Source organism: Cucumis melo, chromosome 8 (assembly GCF_025177605.1).
Source record: "Cucumis melo cultivar AY chromosome 8, USDA_Cmelo_AY_1.0, whole genome shotgun sequence".
Classification (NCBI taxonomy): domain Eukaryota; kingdom Viridiplantae; phylum Streptophyta; class Magnoliopsida; order Cucurbitales; family Cucurbitaceae; genus Cucumis; species Cucumis melo.
Genome location: NC_066864.1, coordinates 2,785,614 through 2,805,262, shown reverse-complemented (window position 1 = coordinate 2,805,262; position 19,649 = coordinate 2,785,614). Strand labels below are relative to the sequence as shown.

The 19,649-nt window shown below is 32.0% G+C and overlaps 2 protein-coding genes across 2 annotated transcripts; one reads left to right on the top strand and one right to left on the bottom strand.

The window, feature by feature from the left end:
* Positions 1 to 7,949: 7,949 nt before the first annotated feature.
* On the bottom strand, positions 7,950 to 10,596 carry LOC103484661 (inositol-phosphate phosphatase-like). The gene is made up of 11 exons (XM_008441853.3): positions 10,380 to 10,596; positions 10,217 to 10,272; positions 10,052 to 10,102; positions 9,881 to 9,961; positions 9,689 to 9,792; positions 9,518 to 9,602; positions 9,247 to 9,301; positions 8,796 to 8,839; positions 8,634 to 8,702; positions 8,380 to 8,537; positions 7,950 to 8,260 (listed from the first exon to the last, which is right to left on the bottom strand). Exons 1-11 carry the CDS (start codon positions 10,408 to 10,410, stop codon positions 8,167 to 8,169), a joined length of 828 nt encoding a protein of 275 aa, XP_008440075.1. The 5' UTR covers positions 10,411 to 10,596; the 3' UTR covers positions 7,950 to 8,166.
* Positions 10,597 to 12,681: 2,085 nt separating this feature from the next.
* Positions 12,682 to 19,295, top strand: LOC103484660 (E3 ubiquitin-protein ligase UPL5). The gene is made up of 3 exons (XM_008441850.3): positions 12,682 to 14,823; positions 17,810 to 18,399; positions 18,866 to 19,295. Exons 1-3 carry the CDS (start codon positions 12,900 to 12,902, stop codon positions 19,127 to 19,129), a joined length of 2,778 nt encoding a protein of 925 aa, XP_008440072.1. The 5' UTR covers positions 12,682 to 12,899; the 3' UTR covers positions 19,130 to 19,295.
* Positions 19,296 to 19,649: the final 354 nt, after the last annotated feature.

Here is a 19,649-nt window from a genome sequence, read left to right as displayed (position 1 = left end):
TAATTAATCATTAATCTGTTTCATTCAAATCATGTTTAGTATATATTTTTTTTAATTAAAATATCATTGCCGATCAAATTAATCAATAAACAATCTTTTTGATATAAATTCATATAGAATATGGTTGATCCTTAAATTGTACAATTCGTATTCTTTTAATTTCTTTAATTTATATTGAATCAAATTAACTTAAATAGAAAATTATTTTAAAGTATGTATTTTCAATAATATTTTTTGTACTTTTTTCTTAGTTTAAATTGAAAATCGAAACATAAAATTTCGATAAAAGATATGATATCATGCCATGAACTAATTGAACTTGTTAGAGTGCAAACATGTACAACATAACATTCATATATTATGATAATGTTATAAGATAATAGTTACGAATTCTTTTAATTAAAAATTTGTGAATGACATTTGAGGTTGATAGTAATTTTTTTTTTTTTAATGAATGTATTGTTTTACTCAACATGATTTTGAAAACATAGAAATATTAATTATTTATTTATGGAATCTCCTATATTTAAAATACTTTTGTTCTAGTTATGTCAGCCTCTCATTTGTGTGTTTCGAATCAGATTATGATTTGATTAAAATGAGAAATTTGATGTACGTGGCATGTTGATGGAGTTAGTAATATATTATTTCATATGGAGGAGATATTAAATCATTAAATAGACATTTCCACTCTACTTGACTTAATAAATCCACATTTATGTCACATCATATATTTCTCAATATACTTTTTTCTTTCTTTTAATCTTGTTGACAAAAAAATGTTGTCTACAAAGTTGAAATTAAATAAAAGACTATTAATATTGAAGACCGATCAAATGAGATAGAAATATGAAATCAGGGTAACCCGGTCCGGTTTCCCAACAGAACGCATCTCTGATATCATCCTCCATTCAATTAATTTCGGTCTAATTTGACGTCACCCTTGCAAATATAGCAATCGAATTCAAAATATTTAGTAACATTTTTTAAAAATATAAAATAAAATGAAATTTGTCAATGATAAAAGCTTATCGTAGATTATGTTACAAATATTAGTCTACCAAATAGTTATCCACGATAAAATTTACTTTATTATATTTAATTATTATTTATAAAACTCATTATAATTGCTTAAAAATAAATGTTAATGCCAAAATCCCATGAGATAGAAAAAGGACGACTCTCACCTATCATGCACATCAATGTTGCATTTCACCCCTAAAAACTTTCGATGCTTAAGTGAAGAAAAATAAACAAATGAATAGAATAAGTTTGGATCGAGACATGTCCTATTAATTGTGTTTATGTTGGATTTGACTTTTATCAAACATGTTAAGTTGGGTATTGACTCAAGCTAGATTAACTTTTATTCGAATTTTTTTTATTGTATTGGACTTGTTGTTTTAATCTTATTTAATAAAACATAGATTATATCATTGAAATCAAAATTACTTGTGAGAATAAAGATGCTACCACCATTAATATAAAAGTGGAGGTTAGGTGGGAGATTGTTTGCCTACAAAATGTACCAAAAGAAGTAATCAATAAATTAATTCTGTAAGACGAAAAGAATAGAAGAGAAGAAATTAAAAAAAGAAAAGGCATTTAAAATGAAATTGGTTGGTAATGTGGATTTCTTAAGATGGACGTTTACAAAGGTGATGATATAATCGATGGGGACATTAAATATAAAGAGTGTCTTTTTCATATTAGCAAAAGGAAAAATAGTAATGAGAAAAATAAAAAAGAAACAAAAATAGAAGCACCAACTACACAAACATTATGGAATTAATAATTGTAATTAAGTGGTTTAATTTATATTAAGTCGTATGGTATTGGCCCCAACATGCTTAGCTGTCAATCACCCTAATTAAATTGCATTGTGATTAATTAAAAGACAATTTTATTTATTTTTCTTCTAATCAAATCAACATTTAATTCACTGAATTGAGATTTTGTTTTGCTTTTATTATCGGATCTTATACGTCCATCACATTTCCTTATCAGATTTTCTCAAGCTCTCCATACCCCAAAATAACGACCATTGCCATTATATTATTATTATCGCTTCATCATATTCCTTTCTTCTACTTTTTTATTTTTTCTTTAATTTTTGAAATGTTTATTCTTTTTAATTTTATACGAAAAATTCATTTATTTTGTTTCTTTTATGCTTAAAAATAAATCGTTTGAAATTTTCCACTAAAAATAATATATATATATATATATATATATATATGTGCGCGCGCGCGCTTAAAAGTTTATGGCGAAGAAATGAAATAATGATTACGAACCTTTTTATGACGATTCATGATTAGAACATTGAAGGTATAAACAAACAAAACATTGAGTGGGATAGTTATAGTTTAAAAATAGTATGTAAGCTTAATAATTTCCTTTATATTTGAGATTACAACATTCTTTTATATAGTTTTGTTGTAGATTTTTTTTTAAGAAAAATTATCCATCAAGTTAAAATTAGTATAATTTTTGTAACGTCTTTAAATAAGTTTGTCTCGATACTTCTAGTCAGAAATTGATCATTAAGATTGATGTAAAAGTTAAACTTTTTCAACTTTACATCAAATCCAACCTTTTGATTCTTTCTTACTTTCACAATGCATTAGAAAGTATAGGGGCGATAATATAGATAGAAGTTTAAAAAATTAATTTTTAGATAAGTTGTCGTAATTGATCTCAATCAAGATGAAAAAAAAAAAACTATTTCAATAAGTTCTCGACAAGGTGCTAATTCTAAAAAATTAAAACTGTTCATAGATAATTTGGACTACTTTCTTTCTAAGAAAGAGGGGTTAAATTCAATTTGTACTTTTGAAAATAAGAAAGAGAATATGTTTTTGGGCATGAAAGCATTTTGAAAAGGTAATAAAGATATGGTTTCACTCATCAAAGTGTATGTAAATAGTTGTGTAGGGTTCTTAAATTAAATGCCAATCTCTCCAATTCCAAAACAATAGTGGACCCTAAAATTTATTGCACACAGTGTGATTTATCAAATTTTATTCCACATATATATATATATATATATATATATATAATACTTTTGTTTTAAATTGTTGTCCTAAAATCGAGGATTCGTATTTTACGTAACAAAAACTCTTATACTAAATGTTGAAAAATGATTACTAATTACTAATCAATCCAATTATTTCAATTTATTGAGAAAGAGTATTTAGTGATGGATAATAATTGCTTTTAAGATCTTAAAAGTTAATATGAACCCTCACCTTATTTGAAGGAGAAAAATTGGTTGTGAATAAAAATCAACTATAAAGTAGTGAGGGGAGTTTTAGGTAAAAAGCATTGATGATCTAAGAATTGAATTTACACCACACGGATTCAATAATGTGGTTGGTGATTTCATTTCTAAAAAATACACTTTTTTTGTTGTTGTTGTTGTTTAATATAAAGTAGAGTTGTAAAATCTAGAATACTAAATTTTTAGTCCACTACGTAACCCACAATGATTAGACACGAATTTGGGCAAATATAAAATTATGTGTTATAATATTTAAATAATCAACCATGTGCATACGTCACAATTTATTTAATTTAAGGTGTAACTATTTTATGAGTTTACAAAATTCTAAAAAAAGAAAAAAAAAAAAAAGATTTGAATGTTGGTTAATTGTTTTGTTTACTTACTTACTTTTTAACACTTCAATTGACCATATGGTTGGTTAGGTGAAACATAAATATATTCGAAATCAAATGGATGCTTCCAAAAGTCTTGGCTATGTTGAATGTCACTTTAGAATTACTTTGGTTTTCTTTTCTTTTCTTTCTTTCTTTCTTTTTGGTCCTATTACGTCTAGAAGTCATTTATGGGTCTGGTGAAGTATAGTTCTCTAAATTATAACCTCATTTTATTAATCTATTTTTTTTAAAAAAAAATATAATTTAATTATGGTTTGTTTGAATTGATTAGGGAATATATACGTTAAAATGAGGTAAATTGTATTTTATAAGTTCTTATATCCTAATCCTCTATAGTAAGAGGACTTTTTTTTAGGATTTTAGACTGTGTAGAGTGAGTAACATAATTTTCTAGTTCATTTGTCAACCTTGATTTAGGTTGAGGAGTTCATAATGGGGTTCAACCTATTTTTTGCTTTTCAATTAGATTAGGCGATATGAATGGAAAGTTTGTTTCTTGAATGATTCATCATGTTCTAATCGAAGCTGAAGAGCAAAGAATGGGGTTCAACCAATTTCTTCGTGCTTCCTCGAAGTTCTCTTAGGTTTTATCTATTGTTTCGGACTCTAATACTCTTATAATTCAACTATATAACCTATGAACAAATTAGGTTCAAATAAAGTTTGTCTCCGGCTCTAATATTGTTTCTTAGTACAAATGTTTGATTTTCTAAAAAAGAAATTGTGGGAAACCCACTATCACTACTACCACTTCCATTACCACCACCTCTCTGTTCTTTTTTGGAATTGCAGCCTCTTTTTTGTGTTTGATGGTTACTTTTTCAAACGTGTGATATATATATGTGTGTGTGTATATATATGTGTATATGTAAAGAAGAATTTGGTTCCCTCTTGGTCTCAAAATTCAACCAAAACCAGCCTCCTGCCCTCTTCAACTTCATATTCAAATTTGTATTTACTTTCTACCATATCCATTAACTTTTCCAAATTATTCTTCATATGCTCAAAGATGTATGAAATACAACAACTTAGGAACTCTGCCTTTTTCTTTAATAGATTTGTGGTTTTAGAGATTCTTTTTTTCTTTTTAAATTTTGTTTATGAAACTACTTTTAAATTATTACGATTGAAATACTATAATTTCTAGTATCAAATAGCTATTTAAATTAGGATCAAATTTACGAATCTACTGTAAGATGTATATTCAAAATTGTGAAATACGATTTTGTTTTCATTGAATCTCTTGAATTCAAAATTTTCTTTTTTAGATTCAAAAACCAATCTAAGCATAATTTAAATATTTGAAATTGTACTATCGACTTCAATGTCAAAGTTTGATTTTCCTATACATTTGGCTAAAAAAAAACCATTTTGTGGTATTAGTTATTATCAACTACTCGAGTCATGATTAAAATGAATGTAACTCAACTGATACAGTGATGTATTATGAATTTAAATGTTTAGATAACCAACCTTGATCTTTCACCGTTATATTGTATAAACTTAAAATTAAAAAAAAAATAACACTCTCTGATTTTGACATTACGCGTATTAAGAACCAACCAATAAGATATTTCATGGCAACAAAAAAAAAAAAGGCAAAGAAAATAAAAAAGTTTATTAAAAAGAAAGTAAACTTTGTTGTTTAATGGAGTTTGATTATTGAATTATAACTCCACTCATTCAAATCTACTTTTTAAATTCATAACTTTTATATCCGTATCAATTTTAAGTCTTTTTCTGATTCCATTACGTAGAACTTATAACTGCATCAATTAAGTTTCTAACCAAATTTAAACTTTATGGTTAAAATTTTAACAATATTAGTTTATTATTTTAATTGATAAATTCAAACGATGGATATTTATTTTTTTTTTTCTTTTCTTGATAAGATGTAATAGAAAAATGATCCTAAACAATATATATTATTATTTTGAGGGAAAGAAGACAAATAACAAAAGAAAAAGGGCAATTTGAAAAAGAAAAGAAAAGAAAAAAAAAAGTGATTCTCTTTTAAAATAAAATAAACAAAAGACAAAAAAAGGAAAAGAAAACTTTATCCAAAAAGAAAAAAAAAAAAAAAGAAGAAGAAGAAGAAGAAGAAGATCTAAATGCACTTTAAAATCAACACTGAGATGAAGGAAGTTCACTAACCACAACCACAAATTATAAAATAATTTAGATTTAGGATTCTTAATTTGTTTAGAATGTAAATGAGTCGGTGGGTTTCTAAATGTTTGGTTCTCCTTTTTCCTCTCTTCTTTCTTCAAATTAATTATTTTTATTCCCCATAATAACATTATAATCTTTCCCTTTCTCATTTAATATTCAGTTCTTCTTCAACTTCTCCTTTCTACCTTCATTTAATTATTTCTTTTCCATAAAAGTCAACCTCACTTTCTTTCTTATTTCATTTTCAATATTCCCATCAATTTTAATTTCTCACCACCCACATATATTTTATACTTTCATTTGTTGAGTTGTATTTTACATTGTGTTGTTATATCTTAAATTTTAGCTTAGTTTTAGTAGAATTTGTATGCATTGTCTTTAATAACACTAATGATATGATCAATAAATGTAACACAATGATGATCTTGTTAAATTAATTTATAATTTTGAAAGATTTTTATTCAAAGCCTATTGATTTTCTTTGATAATAAATAGAGTATTCTCATACTATAATTCTTATGGGTCCACCTCCAACTCACCTACCTCTTCATAGCCCTCCCCCTCCCCCTACATTTACCAAAAATTATTGCACCCATCAACCACGTCTGTGAAGGAATGTAACTTTATGGTATAAATAATTGCCATCCCCTACATTTCTCTATAAATATTGTAACATAACTTACCATTGTCAATATTTTTTCTATCAACCTTCGCCGTTTATTTTTAAAAAAATCTTAAAGAACAGGGTAATGTTTTAAAGTTTATAGACGCTTTCTATGAGTATGTAAATTGAGTTAGGTTAGGTTTACCTTTAGAAAGGTATTTTTCCTTTTTAACACATGATTTGAAATTAACGACTATGGGAATGGAGGTCGAATGCCAGATCTATAGGGAGGAGGAAGGATCGTGCCAATAACCTTTAAGCTGAGCTTTAGAAAATACAGCAACAATGATGGTTTTAGCATTTCTTCGGATCTACTACCCTTGGATTAACCTCAGCCCATTTATCATTGGGCTCTTGTATTCTCCAAGCCCATTTTTTCAGATTTAAATTTCAATGCATACAACTTCTTTTTTTAAAAAAATGAAATTCATTGCCACACAACTAATCTTTACAATCATCTAATTCTCCAATACATGAGAATCCATACATACATTTCATACGTATATACAAACCAGGATAGAGATGGTATGCAAGTCCATCAAACAATTTATTATTTTTTTTCTAAAAGAAAAGAAAAGAATACCACTGGAAGGCTATGAAAGAAAAAAATAGTTTTGAAGACACGCCAATAGAGCAAAACTCAACTAACATGTAGATGTGTTAACGACCAAAAAGTTTGTGATTTGGATTCTCCGCCGATAAATGACCAACTAATATATATTGGTTTTTCATAGTTCAAAAGGTCAATAAAAAATGCGGCAGTTCATAGTTTTCTTCTATGATATCAAAAAGTTAAATAATGGATCCATAAATGGTTGATGTTATTTTATAGGATTAACTTGTTTATAACATAACTTGATTGGTTAAAGTATTCGATTTATCTCAGCTTTTGTTAATCTATATTGTTGAACTATAAAATAACAAGAATAAATAAGTAATTTACAATTATTATATAGGGCAGAATATTCGAACCTTTGCTATCAACATGATGCAAAATACAATTCATCACTACAATTATATAATTCCCTTCATATGTATACACAAACTAATAATAAAATTTATTCATAATAGAAAAGGAGAATAAAGTTAAATTCGTTCATACTGTGTCGATAATGTTAAGAATAAGAAAAAGTTAAACTAACCTATTAAATAGTTGATGATATTTTTATTGAAGTATGCCATTGTTGACATTGAAATATATAAAGCATCGTTGATACCAATCTGTATCCTCATTCTCACAAACACATTATTATTTTCTTTGTAACATAGGGAAAATCAACCATGGCGGTTTATTCTATATAAACTATGATAGAGATGGTCAGTAAGTCAATCAAACAATTTTATAATAATAATTAATATTATTCTTCTTTTATAAAAAAAATCCCAGTGGAAAGTTGTGAAATTAAAAAACAATAGTTTCAAAAACTAACCAAAGTGAGCAAAACTCAACCTGCATATAGATGTGTTAACAACAAGAAAGTTTGTGGTTTGGATTTACCAGCCGTAAGTTTCAAAGACGCTTTCTAGTTTCAACTCTAGGATTGAATTTTAATCATACAACAATTCAAGAGATAAGCTAACGATTATAACATGTTAATTACCTTGAAATTGTGGAATTGGTACCTATTGTTGTCAATGCAGGCATATTCTCATCAAGGATGTGCCAAAGCTTCAACAAATGCCTCTTTGAGAAGTGGATTAGAAGCAGCGAGTCTCGTAGCTGTGATTTCAAATTCTCTACCAGATCTGAAGCAAAAAACCACAGCCAGTACAACCCAAATCAAACATTCAAGTTTCTCAACTCATCGACCAATGTTGAAGACCACAAAAGACAGCATAAAAAGAAACTCTCTGTAATTACTTACGGGTCATAGACTAATCCTCCAGCTTCCGTTAAGATTACAGCACCAGCAGCCGCGTCCCATGGACCTCCATAGCAATTTATATAAAATAGATCGATTCTTCCACACGCAACATCACAGAGACTTAACGCACACGATCCATTTATCCTAAGAGATCTTACCTACAGGATAATAGATAGGGTTTGATGATAATAACCAAAGCCAATTTGGATTAAGATGTCAACCTTTCAAATGAGGTTAACCAACTATAAGTGCACCTTAAAGAGAAGCCTATTAATTCTGCCAGTAATATCATCGATTGTCGATTTTTCACGTGAAGTTCCAGTCTGCTCATCCAGAAATCAATAATTAAGATTGGGTTTTCACCCTGTTTAATTTAAAGTGTGGTATAAGATCTTGATTTGAGTGCTGATATTTACCTCACTAGCCAGAAGAGATTTGATTAGTTGATCTTGAGAGGATACTGCAGAATGTAGAAATTCATTTAAGAAAAGAGAAATGCAAGACTTTAAGATAATCGTTGTGAAAAAAACTAGTCATGCCGATTATTGTTATTACCTTTAACCTATGTTATGAATTGAAAAATAAAGAAACAAAAGAACATAAAATAGCAAGAAATCAACACACGGGGTGGTTCACCAACCGTTTGTTAGTTACGTCCATAAGATAAAGAAGGAATAATTTTATTAGAGATGATAATTCAAGATATAGAGGTGCCTCTATAAATATAGAGTTTATATAGTATTTCTCTAAACCCTAATGTTAAAAATGTTGATGAAGATTACGTAAATAACTTAGCTAAAATATTGTAAGTATTTCAACAACTTGAAAGGTAGAAAGGTAGAGTTTAAAAGATCACAAAAAATTCACCTTTAATGGCTTTCCCATTAAGATAAGCACCTTGTCCACGAATACCGGTAAAAAGCTATACATGATAAGGAGAACACTGAATCAAATTATAAATGACTTCGGCCCATCAATGCTGATAATGGTAGTGAGTATTAAAAGTACAAAGACAAAATCAAAATAAGTGTAAAATTTCAGACATAATAAAGTAGAATTCAAATTATATCATTCTAACAGTCATAGTTGAACTCAATATGTGAAAGAGTAGGAAATGGTGGAGCCTATATTTCCTCACCTCATCAATGATTGGATTAAATACAACACCAACTGTCGGAACTTTGCCAATAGTTAAACCAATTGAGACACAAACAAAAGGATATCTGGAAAAAGAAATTGAAAAGTTATCGAGATTTTATAAACAATAAACGATAATGGATAACCACAGAGCATATAGGTAAATTAGCACCCGTGAACGAAGTTCGTAGTTCCATCAATGGGATCAACAATCCATGTGGGCTCATCAGTCAGCTCCATGGTACCATAAGCAGCACTAGTTTCTTCTCCAATGAACTAAAACAATGAACGATTGAACCAAATAAAATCACAAACCAAACAAAATGACAGAATTTTCCCCTGAAGAAACTGACTAAAACTTAACCTTGTGCGATGGGAAACACTGCTTGAGATGACTAAACACAAGATCTTCACAAGCTTTGTCAGTTTCAGTAACCAAATCCACCTGCATTCGAAGACAAAACTTAATCGAATCCAGAAACAAAACAAAGGGAATTGAGATTAACCCTGAGATGGTGAGTATAATAAAGGGTACCTCTCCTTTGTGTTCGACATGTTTGGTCTGGTAAAATTTCTCCCGTATCAACTACAAGAAATAAAAATCAGAGAAAAACCCAAATCATTATATAGGTAAAAACGGGGGTGGAGTGGATTTGGAAAGCGAAATAAGTAGAGGAGTAAACAAGAAGAGAGATCAGACCTGACCGGCTTTCTTGGCGGCATCGACAGCAGCGGCGAGGAATTCCTGGAGGGAATCTAAAATCAGAGAAAAATTTGACAGAAATCAATTAGAACGGGGAATAAATGGGAAAATTTGACACTCATTAGATTGAGAAATTGCCAGGGCATTAGCGCCGACCCACCATTTTCAGACATTGTTGTGTTTTTTATCATGGAGAAATTAGAAATGGGAGTTAAAAAATGGTGTGTGTTTTTGGATCATAGCATTAGCTTAATATGAATATGCATAAGATGTAGTGGTGGGCGTAGGAATTATTATTTATCGAAGGAGTTCATAGTAAAGTAAGAGACTAATAAGCAAGAAAGAGGAATGAGAAGATGTTTGTAGCAAACTGACCTAACTTGTCCTTCTGGTAAAGTTGTATTTCAACTATAGGTCAGATTTCATTTGGAGGTCATTCATACAAATTTCTTTTATAAACACAACTTTAAAGTTTTGGTTATGTTATCAAACAACTTTACAAAGCTACCCTAAAAAATTGTTATGAAAGTTTGGATTTGACAAAAGTCTTGGTTAGATTAATTTTACTCATTTTGTGGAAGGACTCGCCAAAAATTATTAGGTGAATTTTATTGTTTAGTTATCAAAAGAGCATTATTGTCACAATACATTAGAAACATTTGTAAGTCCCATAAAAAACCAAAAGTAGGAAGGCATTAAACCGAAGATAAAATAATAAATAAATAAAAAGATAAGTTTCTTTTTTACTTTCATTATTGATGCGATGATGAGAGGGAGGTGCTCAGTTAAAGATGAGATGGAATAAATGAAAAAGGAAGGTATCTTGTAGATGAAGTTTTCACCTCGAGGTAAAAAATTCATGATCATTCCTAATCGACAATGTTACAAAATGTGAGTGCTAAAAAATGAACAAAGATAATGATTTAAATTGCAAAAATATAACGAACTATACCTAAAATAATCAATTTAAAGATTCATTTGACCACTCTAAAATGTTAATTATATGGGTACCTTTTGAGGGTGATATTTTTTTTTTCTTCATACGCAACATTTATTATGTATTTATTAATATTATTTTTTAAGACGAAAATATGGATAAAAATTAAGATGTATTTAAAATACAGGAATAAAATTATCATCCGTCAGACCGGAAAAAAAAAGGTTGGAGTATGGTATAAAGAATAAATTCATAATCAAGTATTTTATTTTATTAAAATCAACGTGTTGAAAGAAAAAGGAAATATCAATTGGTGAGAATATATTCCCAACAACATCAATAAGGAAATAAATTAAAACTACCTTAGATTTTGGAATGACGTCATTATTCATTTATAGAGAATATATATATATGTATATAATAAAAATTTAGATTCTAATGATAATAGATTGATAAATTTTTGATATAATTAGAAAACTAGTAACTCACGATTCACATCTACTAAAAAAATCCAAATCAATATGATTTCAACATTAAGGATTTGTTTAGACGTTGATCGCCTTAAAATCAAATTTTAAACAAAAAAAACAAAATTTAATTATAGAATGATTATTTCCAATAAGATATATGGAAGAAGCTCTATAGCTAAACTTACGATAAACACGAAGACTAAATTTAATTCAATGTCAAAACTCGTTAAAAACCTAATAGTAACATTTGGTAGAAAGAAAAAGCTAAAAAAGAAAATTAAAATTACAACAAAGTTATTAAAGAAAGTATAATTAATAATTTGATGTCCAGTAAATTTATATTTACGGTTAGTATTTTTGTAATTATCCACTTGACACGATGTTGTTTAGCTTGGCCCTCTTCGTGCAGTGGGGTCCCCTATGTGTTTTGTGGGCTTATTTAGAAAGGAAAGAGAAACCATGGTTCTCTCATTCATGCAAATTGTGATTCTCTTTCCTTCATGCAAAGGCGAGACCCAAATATAATCCTAATTTTATATATGTTCGTTAGAGAGAATATATTAACGTAATAAATGATACATACACATATATATATATATATATATCAAATAAATCATATAATATATTGCACTAAAACAAGGAAAAAAATACAATAAATATATTTTTCCATTCTAAATTGGAAATAAATTATTTTGGAGTAGAGATTCGGTGGTTATGAGGAGTCAAAGGCGCTAAGTGCAAAATTACAATTACCGCTTGTGCTAACCACTTTTGCTAACCTTTAGATCGCATTCGCAATTACCTCGGACTTAAATTTAATTTACAGTTTACCACAGAAATATTATAATCAGGTGCAAGTAATCTTAACGTTCTCCTTTGAAATCCGGGCGGTTGTTTGTCGGGATGAAGATGAATGGATGACATGGAGAGATCAGGGCCATACATGTATATAAAGTTACAGTTACAAGTAAAGTTACGGTACAACTTTGCGCACCGAAGCATTATCTTTTTTTTTTTTCTTTTAATTTTCTTTTCCGAATAGGAAAGTTCGTAATAATAAAATCTTTCAGAAATTTCGGTGTGGTTGGTGATGACGCCTTTGACGTGAACCATTCCAACTTTTCTTCTTCTTCGATATCTCTCCGACCGCCACCGATCGCCGTTACCCTCCGTCGTAACTGCTCTCCTCCTACTCATACGCCGATTCTTTATCTTTTCCGTTTCGTTTCTGATCGTCCTTTTGTCTTATTTGGTGGTGGGTGGCCCACCTTCAATGTCTATCACCGAATTTCCTGCCACCGTCGACTGTGTACACATCACTACCGGCTCTGCCGCATCCTCAGCCTCCTATCCGGACAACGAACACTGCCAGCTCAATCGCCACCACTCTCAAGGTCATCGTCATCCTTGCGTCTTGTCCAAGCGCAAGTTAGATGACTATGGTCCTAGTTTCGACGAGGACGACGAGGACGTTCACTTGTTTGACTTAGTTTCTGTTAGGATGAAGAAGGGCGAAACGTGTGCGATGGACTCTTCTTTTGATGGCCGTCTCGGTGAAGGAACTAGCTCCGACTTTGACCATCGGGGGTTTGATGATTCCTCGACGTCTGTGGCGGCAGAAACCTCAACAAAGTCCATTCTATATCCGTACGACTTGCAATTTTTTGTCAGAACCATCTCCGTTGGGAATACTATGGTAATGCTTGCGAATATTAACGATACTGTGATGTCGCTTCATGAACGGATTCAAGCGATTACGCGTATACCAGTTTTCGAGCAGAGATTGATATATAGGGGAAGGCAACTCCAGCACGAACAGTCACTCCTCGAATGTTCGATACAGAATAATGCGGAGCTTCAATTGGTTGGTCGCATGAGGAGTACGGAGCATCCGAAAGCTTGGCAAATTGTTGACGACATGGTTTCGTTGGTTCTACGACTTTATAGAGGTGAATTTGTGTTTTCTGCCTTGGAAATCATCACTACCTTGATAACTGATTTCTTAAATTTGGCTACGGAAGCGGACTTAGATCCCGCAATTAAGCAACTCCAGGTTTTCTTGTCCCTCTCTGCTCCAGCAGCGCTAGTGATGCTTTATTTGTCTCCGATCAAAGGTAATAAAGAGTGTGCCGAAAATTTGATTAAGCATTTTATGGATTTGCTTCGTCATTCAAGTCCCAAATCGTTGCACAAGTTTTGTGCGATTATAGTATTAGAATTTTGTAATTTGCTTAGGAGAGATACCCCAGAAGATAGTTTATACGTTTTATGCCGCAGTACTCTGGGATCATTGTTGGAAACTGATGGCATTATTCGTGGGATGAGATGCTTAGAAAGTGTTAGAGGACCCATCAAAACGCCTGAACTTTTTCCTTTTGTTAATGAACTGGCGAATAAATTGTCCATCGATTTATCCTCGAGCATACAGGCTCCCACAAATGCACTTGCAGGGCCTTCCGTGACTGATATTCGGGATTTTACAGCATTTTTGCTTCCCTTGCGGAATGTGATTCTAGAGCAACTGAGTTTTCATCGCTCCAAGCTTGTGCCACTGTATAGGGGAGGTTCTAGAGATCCTTCCTATGGCGAAGAGGGCGAATTCCTTCATAGTATATATATTGGTTTGTTGAAAAAGATGGATATGTGTCTTCACGGAATGGAAGCCTTCTTGATTGATAAAGGAAAGGGGGACTGTGTAATCCCCTATATTGGATGGTCTCAGTATCTTCCAATTCTAAAAGAATTGAATAGCATCTCCCTTCTTTTTGAGGGTCTTGAAGAAGAATTTTGGGCAATCATGAGGTCTAGGAAATCTTCTATTAATGAGCTTGTTATTAGATTTGCAAAACGAACTGATGATTACATGTGGATTCTTTGCCACAAGGATATAATTGATTCTGCATCTAGAAGACATCTATCAATGCTTATGTTTCCTGAACCAACAGAGGATTATGAGGAACTGCAAGAAATGCTTATTGATAGGTCCCACTTATTGGAAGAATCATTCGAGTACATCACAAATGCAAGTGTTGAGGCTCTACGCCATGGACTATTTATGGAATTCAAAAATGAGGAAGCTACAGGTCCTGGTGTCTTGCGAGAGTGGTTTTTGCTGGTCTGCAAGGCTATTTTTAATCCACAAAATGCACTTTTTGTTGCATGTCCTAATGATCGAAGAAGGTTCTTTCCCAACCCTGGTGAGCTTACTGGCATATTCCTTTGATAGCAGGTTTTCTTAGATACTTGTTCTTCTGAATGCAAATGAGTAACCAAGAATGCAGAAGTTTCCTAGATGTATTTCATTTGTAATACGTTGTAGTATTTCTTAGTCATCCACCATAGTGTTTACTAGAGTGGGGAATGTGCCACGTAGAATGCATTTGGTTTTCATTTTGCATGAATAAATAAGAGATGTTATTTAGTTGTTTTTGCTAGGTAGGCTAGATAGAACAAATACTTGTGAAATTGATATTTTCAACCATACCTATGGACTATACTTTTCAACTATTCACTTCGTTCAATTTTACAGAAAACAATTTAAAAGCTAGCCATGAATCATGATCCATCATTAAGTATTTTCCTTATCAACTGTGTGCACGTGCAGGTTCTAATGACAATCACAGCATCTTTTTATTTTTCTTTTCAATAATTAATAACAATTCAAGAGAGCAGTTGGTTGCAGCCGGCTTGCTTTTTAGCCTTTTGGTCACTGCATACATTGCAACCTTTGATCACTGGTTTAGTTATCATGCTAGATGACTTGGTTAGGCAAAGTGAGGCAAAACAATGATTTAGGGACATATTTTATTAGATCTGGTGGCTGTGGGATCTGAAATCAGATTCTCAGATTCTGTTCACATAGGAGAAAAGGAAAAAGGTACAACAATTAAACGACTGAATATTTGTCTCGTGTATCTTATTGTGATTCAAGACATTAATCCTCAAACTGTATACTTTATGTGAGAAAATTTTAGGATCTTAGGTAAAGTGATTGATAACGAACTTGGTTGAAGTTCTTTTTTTTGGATAAGAAACACAAAAAAGTTCATTCCTTTAGATCTAAGATACTGCTAAACTCAACGAAATAAGATATCTCCTTCGAATGAAAGTTTCCAAAAGATCGACTTCATTGAAAGATCTCACTCTGCAATGTAACGAGTGAAAGAAGTGTAACTCTGTGAGTGAGAACTATTCATTTTGTGGGATTTTGTTGTGGAGGAGTGAAAGTGGCTAGTGGCCACTAGCCCACTTGGAAGAGGAGCTTCTTTTCGTTGAATGGTAGATTGACCCTCATTTATTTGGTGTTGAGTGGTATTTTTGCTTATTTTCTTCTCTTCTTAGAGCCTTGCTTCTGTTTGTTAACACTTTAGAGAAGCCTGTGAGGGACGTTGTATGAGAATGAGTTGATGAGGGGAAAAGCACACATTTTTAGAGCTGTGTGGTATGGGTAGTCTATAAATCTTGGGGAGCTGGAGCTAAGGACTCACGACAAAGGCTTGTTGGCCAAATAGTTATGGTGTTTTTCTGTTGAAACTAATACCCTTTGACGTCATAGGATTATTGCGACTAAACACGATCCTCATACGTTTGAAGGGTGATGGGTGGGTTTAAAGGAACTTACAAAAATCCTTGGAAAGACATTTTCCATGAGGTCTCCTCCTTGGATCCAATCCATTGTTATGTGGGTAATGAGAAGGAGTGTACTTCTAGGAGGATAAGTGGTTGGCAGGGAGATAGACCCCTTATGACCTTCTTGATCAGAGATCTGTTCTATAGGTTGTACGTTTGTGTCCTTAAGTTCTAGGGAGATAGAGACCCCTTTGCTCTACTTCTCCTCGTTTATAACATTTGTCCTCTATGCAAAGCCATTTTGTTGCTGTTATTTTTATTCCTTTAGGGAGCTCTCACTCTTCATGATTTGGTTTCCTTCGTCTGTTATCCAATCATTGAATGACAAACATCTAACTCTCTTGTCTTTGATAGGAGAGTTTGTTGAGCTTAGGCCTTGGAGAAGGGATACTCACTCTTGGAGTCCTGACGTCATTAATAAATGAAATGAGACTAATTCTCAACCAAAAAAAAAAAAAATCTATTAGTAAAAGGAGCTAAGATGACACCCACTTAGCACTCACAAAAAGCCGAACAAGTAATCAACATCTAAAGCACTTCCCAAGCTAAAGAGAATTACTTTCAAAGATTACATCGTATGACCAAAAACAAAGCAAAATACAAAATCAGCCATAGAACAAGAACAAAACAGGATAACTTGAGAACATCTTATCCACAAATCAAGCTGCTGGATTATCTCTCAACCCCATAGATTGAATCTTCTCTCAAAACTGACCCCTGCAAAAAGTCTTGCAATTACCCTTGAAGCTCAAGAAGCTTTCAACATGACCAATTTCTACTGACTCCCAAAACTTTTTGATATATTGACATAAAATCCAGGGTTGAATCTTTTTGTTGCATTTTTTGTTGGAAAAGAGTTGGAGAGGAATCCTCTTGATATATGGTCTCTTGTTAGGTTCGACGTTCCTCTCTTGGTGCTGGTGACAAAGGCTTTTTGTATTATTTGTTAGGTTTCATTTTTCTTGTTTGAAGCTCAATCTTTTAGTTGTTTTTTTATTTTGGTTTTTTCGGTGGGCTTGATTTTTTTTATTGCCCTTTTTTCTGTTGTTTTTCCCCTCAATGAAGGCTTGGTTTATTTATTTATTTACATATATTAAAAAGGATAATAATAGAAAGTAAATAAATAACTGCTTTGATATTCCTGTGTAAATGGATTCAATGATCTGCTTTGCCTCCCACCTCTTACCTGTGCGCCTACCACCCCCTATTTAACTGCTTTACCATCGGATAGTATCTCTTATTCCCCCACATATTGCAGTTGTCAATTTACTGGTAGAATTGAAGAATATGAAGTTTAAAAGCTATTCTTGGTTAATAAGTATTTCACGCTATATAAGAAATAAAAGCAGTTCTTTTAATACAGCAATATGAAGTACGTGGGAAATAGTATTTAAAGCTTAAGTATGTGGGAAGTGTAGTATTTTTGCGTTCATCTGAGACTTGAGGTCCATAAGTACATTGTGTCTCTACTCAGTTATGGTGCTGTTTACAAATCATGTGTAATGCAAACATTAGATGCAAGTTATTCTTATCTTTACCTGTAATGATTTGCAGCTTCAAAGGTGGACCCCATGCATCTCAATTATTTCAATTTTTCTGGCCGAGTTATTGCCCTTGCTTTGATGTATAAAGTGCAAGTTGGTGTTGTCTTCGATCGTGTTTTTTTCTTGCAATTGGCTGGAATGTGTATCTCCTTAGAAGATATACGAGATGCCGATCCATGCTTGTACAATAGCTGTAAGCAGATTCTTGATATGGACCCTGAGCTTGTTGATTCAGATGCTTTAGGACTTACATTTGTTAGTGATTTTGAGGAGCTAGGAACAAGAAAAGTTGTGGATCTTTGCCCTGGAGGCAAAGACATGGTTGTCAACAGTAAGAATCGTGAGAAATATGTTAAGCTTCTAATAGAGAACCGCTTCATGAAATCTGTCTCTGAGCAGATATCATATTTTGCAAGTGGTTTTACTGATATACTTTCTGGCAAAAGAACACACAAATGCTTTTTCCAAAGTATAGAACTTGAAGATCTTGATTGGATGCTGTATGGGAGCGAAAGTGCGATCTCTGTTGGAGATTGGAAGGCACACACTGAATACAATGGCTACAAAGAATCTGATCCTCAGATATCCTGGTTCTGGAAGGTATACATTTCTAGAATTGATTAAGTAGCTTTGTCATTAGTTTTTTGCACGGCTTGCTTGCTTTCCGCCTAGCTCATAACTTCACAATTAGTTGACATATCACATTTCGTTTTAAGCTTTTGCATTGATTTGTCATATTTCCAACAGTTCAGGTAGTAAATGAAACTTTTTATGGATTAAAAGAAGAGATTTCATATGCAAGTACATAACCTGTATATAAACTGTTGGATTGCGTTCAATGTATTATATGATGCTCCGAATCACCAAGCATGGGTCTCGCTAAGTTGTATACGATTTTAGCCTTAGGGTTTAGAGAAGTTCATAATATTCAAAGAACTCTCTAACTCACACCTCTGCAATTTGTTTGTTATTTTACCACGTAAATTTTTGTGTCGATCTGTATCAATTACGTTTCTTCTTGGTTTATTTACTTGTAAAAATGAATTTCCCATACTTTTCATTGCAGATTGTATATGGGATGACACCGGAGCAGAGGAAGAATCTTCTGTTTTTCTGGACCTCATTGAAATACCTTCCAGTTCAGGGTTTTAGTGGATTGACTTCAAAGCTGTACATTTACAAATCCTCATCTCCATACGATCATCTTCCATCTTCTCATACATGCTTCTACCGTTTATGCTTCCCTCCTTATCCCTCCAGGTCTATCATGAAAAGTCGTCTTCAAATTATCACTCAAGAGCACGTTGGATGTAGCTTTGGTACATGGTAACGTAACCCCTTTTGCTTTTGTTTGTATTCAGTCCTTAGTATATTGAATGGTACATTGTTGTATGCACATATTTTTGTTCTTGCCCTTGTACAGAATCCACAGATAATGTAATAACGCTTAAACTCTTAACTCTATTGCTTTAAGGATTGAAGCTTTGAAAATGTAATTACTGCTGTGTTGGGTGTCAATTTATTATAGAAGCTGAGTATAGATCCGCTCATTGATGTTTATATTTTCTGATTATAAGTTTGGTTCTCATGTGCATTGAAAAGTTCTTTTAGGGTTTGAATTTTGGATTTATGCCCTATTAAATCCCTTGCTTGAAAGCAAATTTCTATAGACGTCTTCGTAACTTGAATGAATTCTTGGGCAATGATACGATCTATGTGCCATATAAACTTCAAACAGAATAAATTAATTAGACGAGGTGACCCACTTACTCTATATGCAAATTTCTGTGTTTGGATGAACTTTGAAAAAGTGTTTAAACAAACGTTAAAGATATGGTTATGAAAGTAAA

Coding starts and splice junctions, on each gene's coding strand:
- LOC103484661 (XM_008441853.3), bottom strand. CDS start 10,410: ATGATAAAAAACACAACAATGTCTGAAAATG. Junction 9,962..10,051: donor ATGTCGAACACAAAGGAGAG/GTACCCTTTATT, acceptor CTTCGAATGCAG/GTGGATTTGGTTACTGAAAC. Junction 9,603..9,688: donor ACTACGAACTTCGTTCACGG/GTGCTAATTTAC, acceptor TTCTTTTTCCAG/ATATCCTTTTGTTTGTGTCT.
- LOC103484660 (XM_008441850.3), top strand. CDS start 12,900: ATGTCTATCACCGAATTTCCTGCCACCGTCGACTGTGTACACATCACT. Junction 14,824..17,809: donor AAGGTTCTTTCCCAACCCTG/GTGAGCTTACTG, acceptor AATGATTTGCAG/CTTCAAAGGTGGACCCCATG. Junction 18,400..18,865: donor AGATATCCTGGTTCTGGAAG/GTATACATTTCT, acceptor TTTTCATTGCAG/ATTGTATATGGGATGACACC.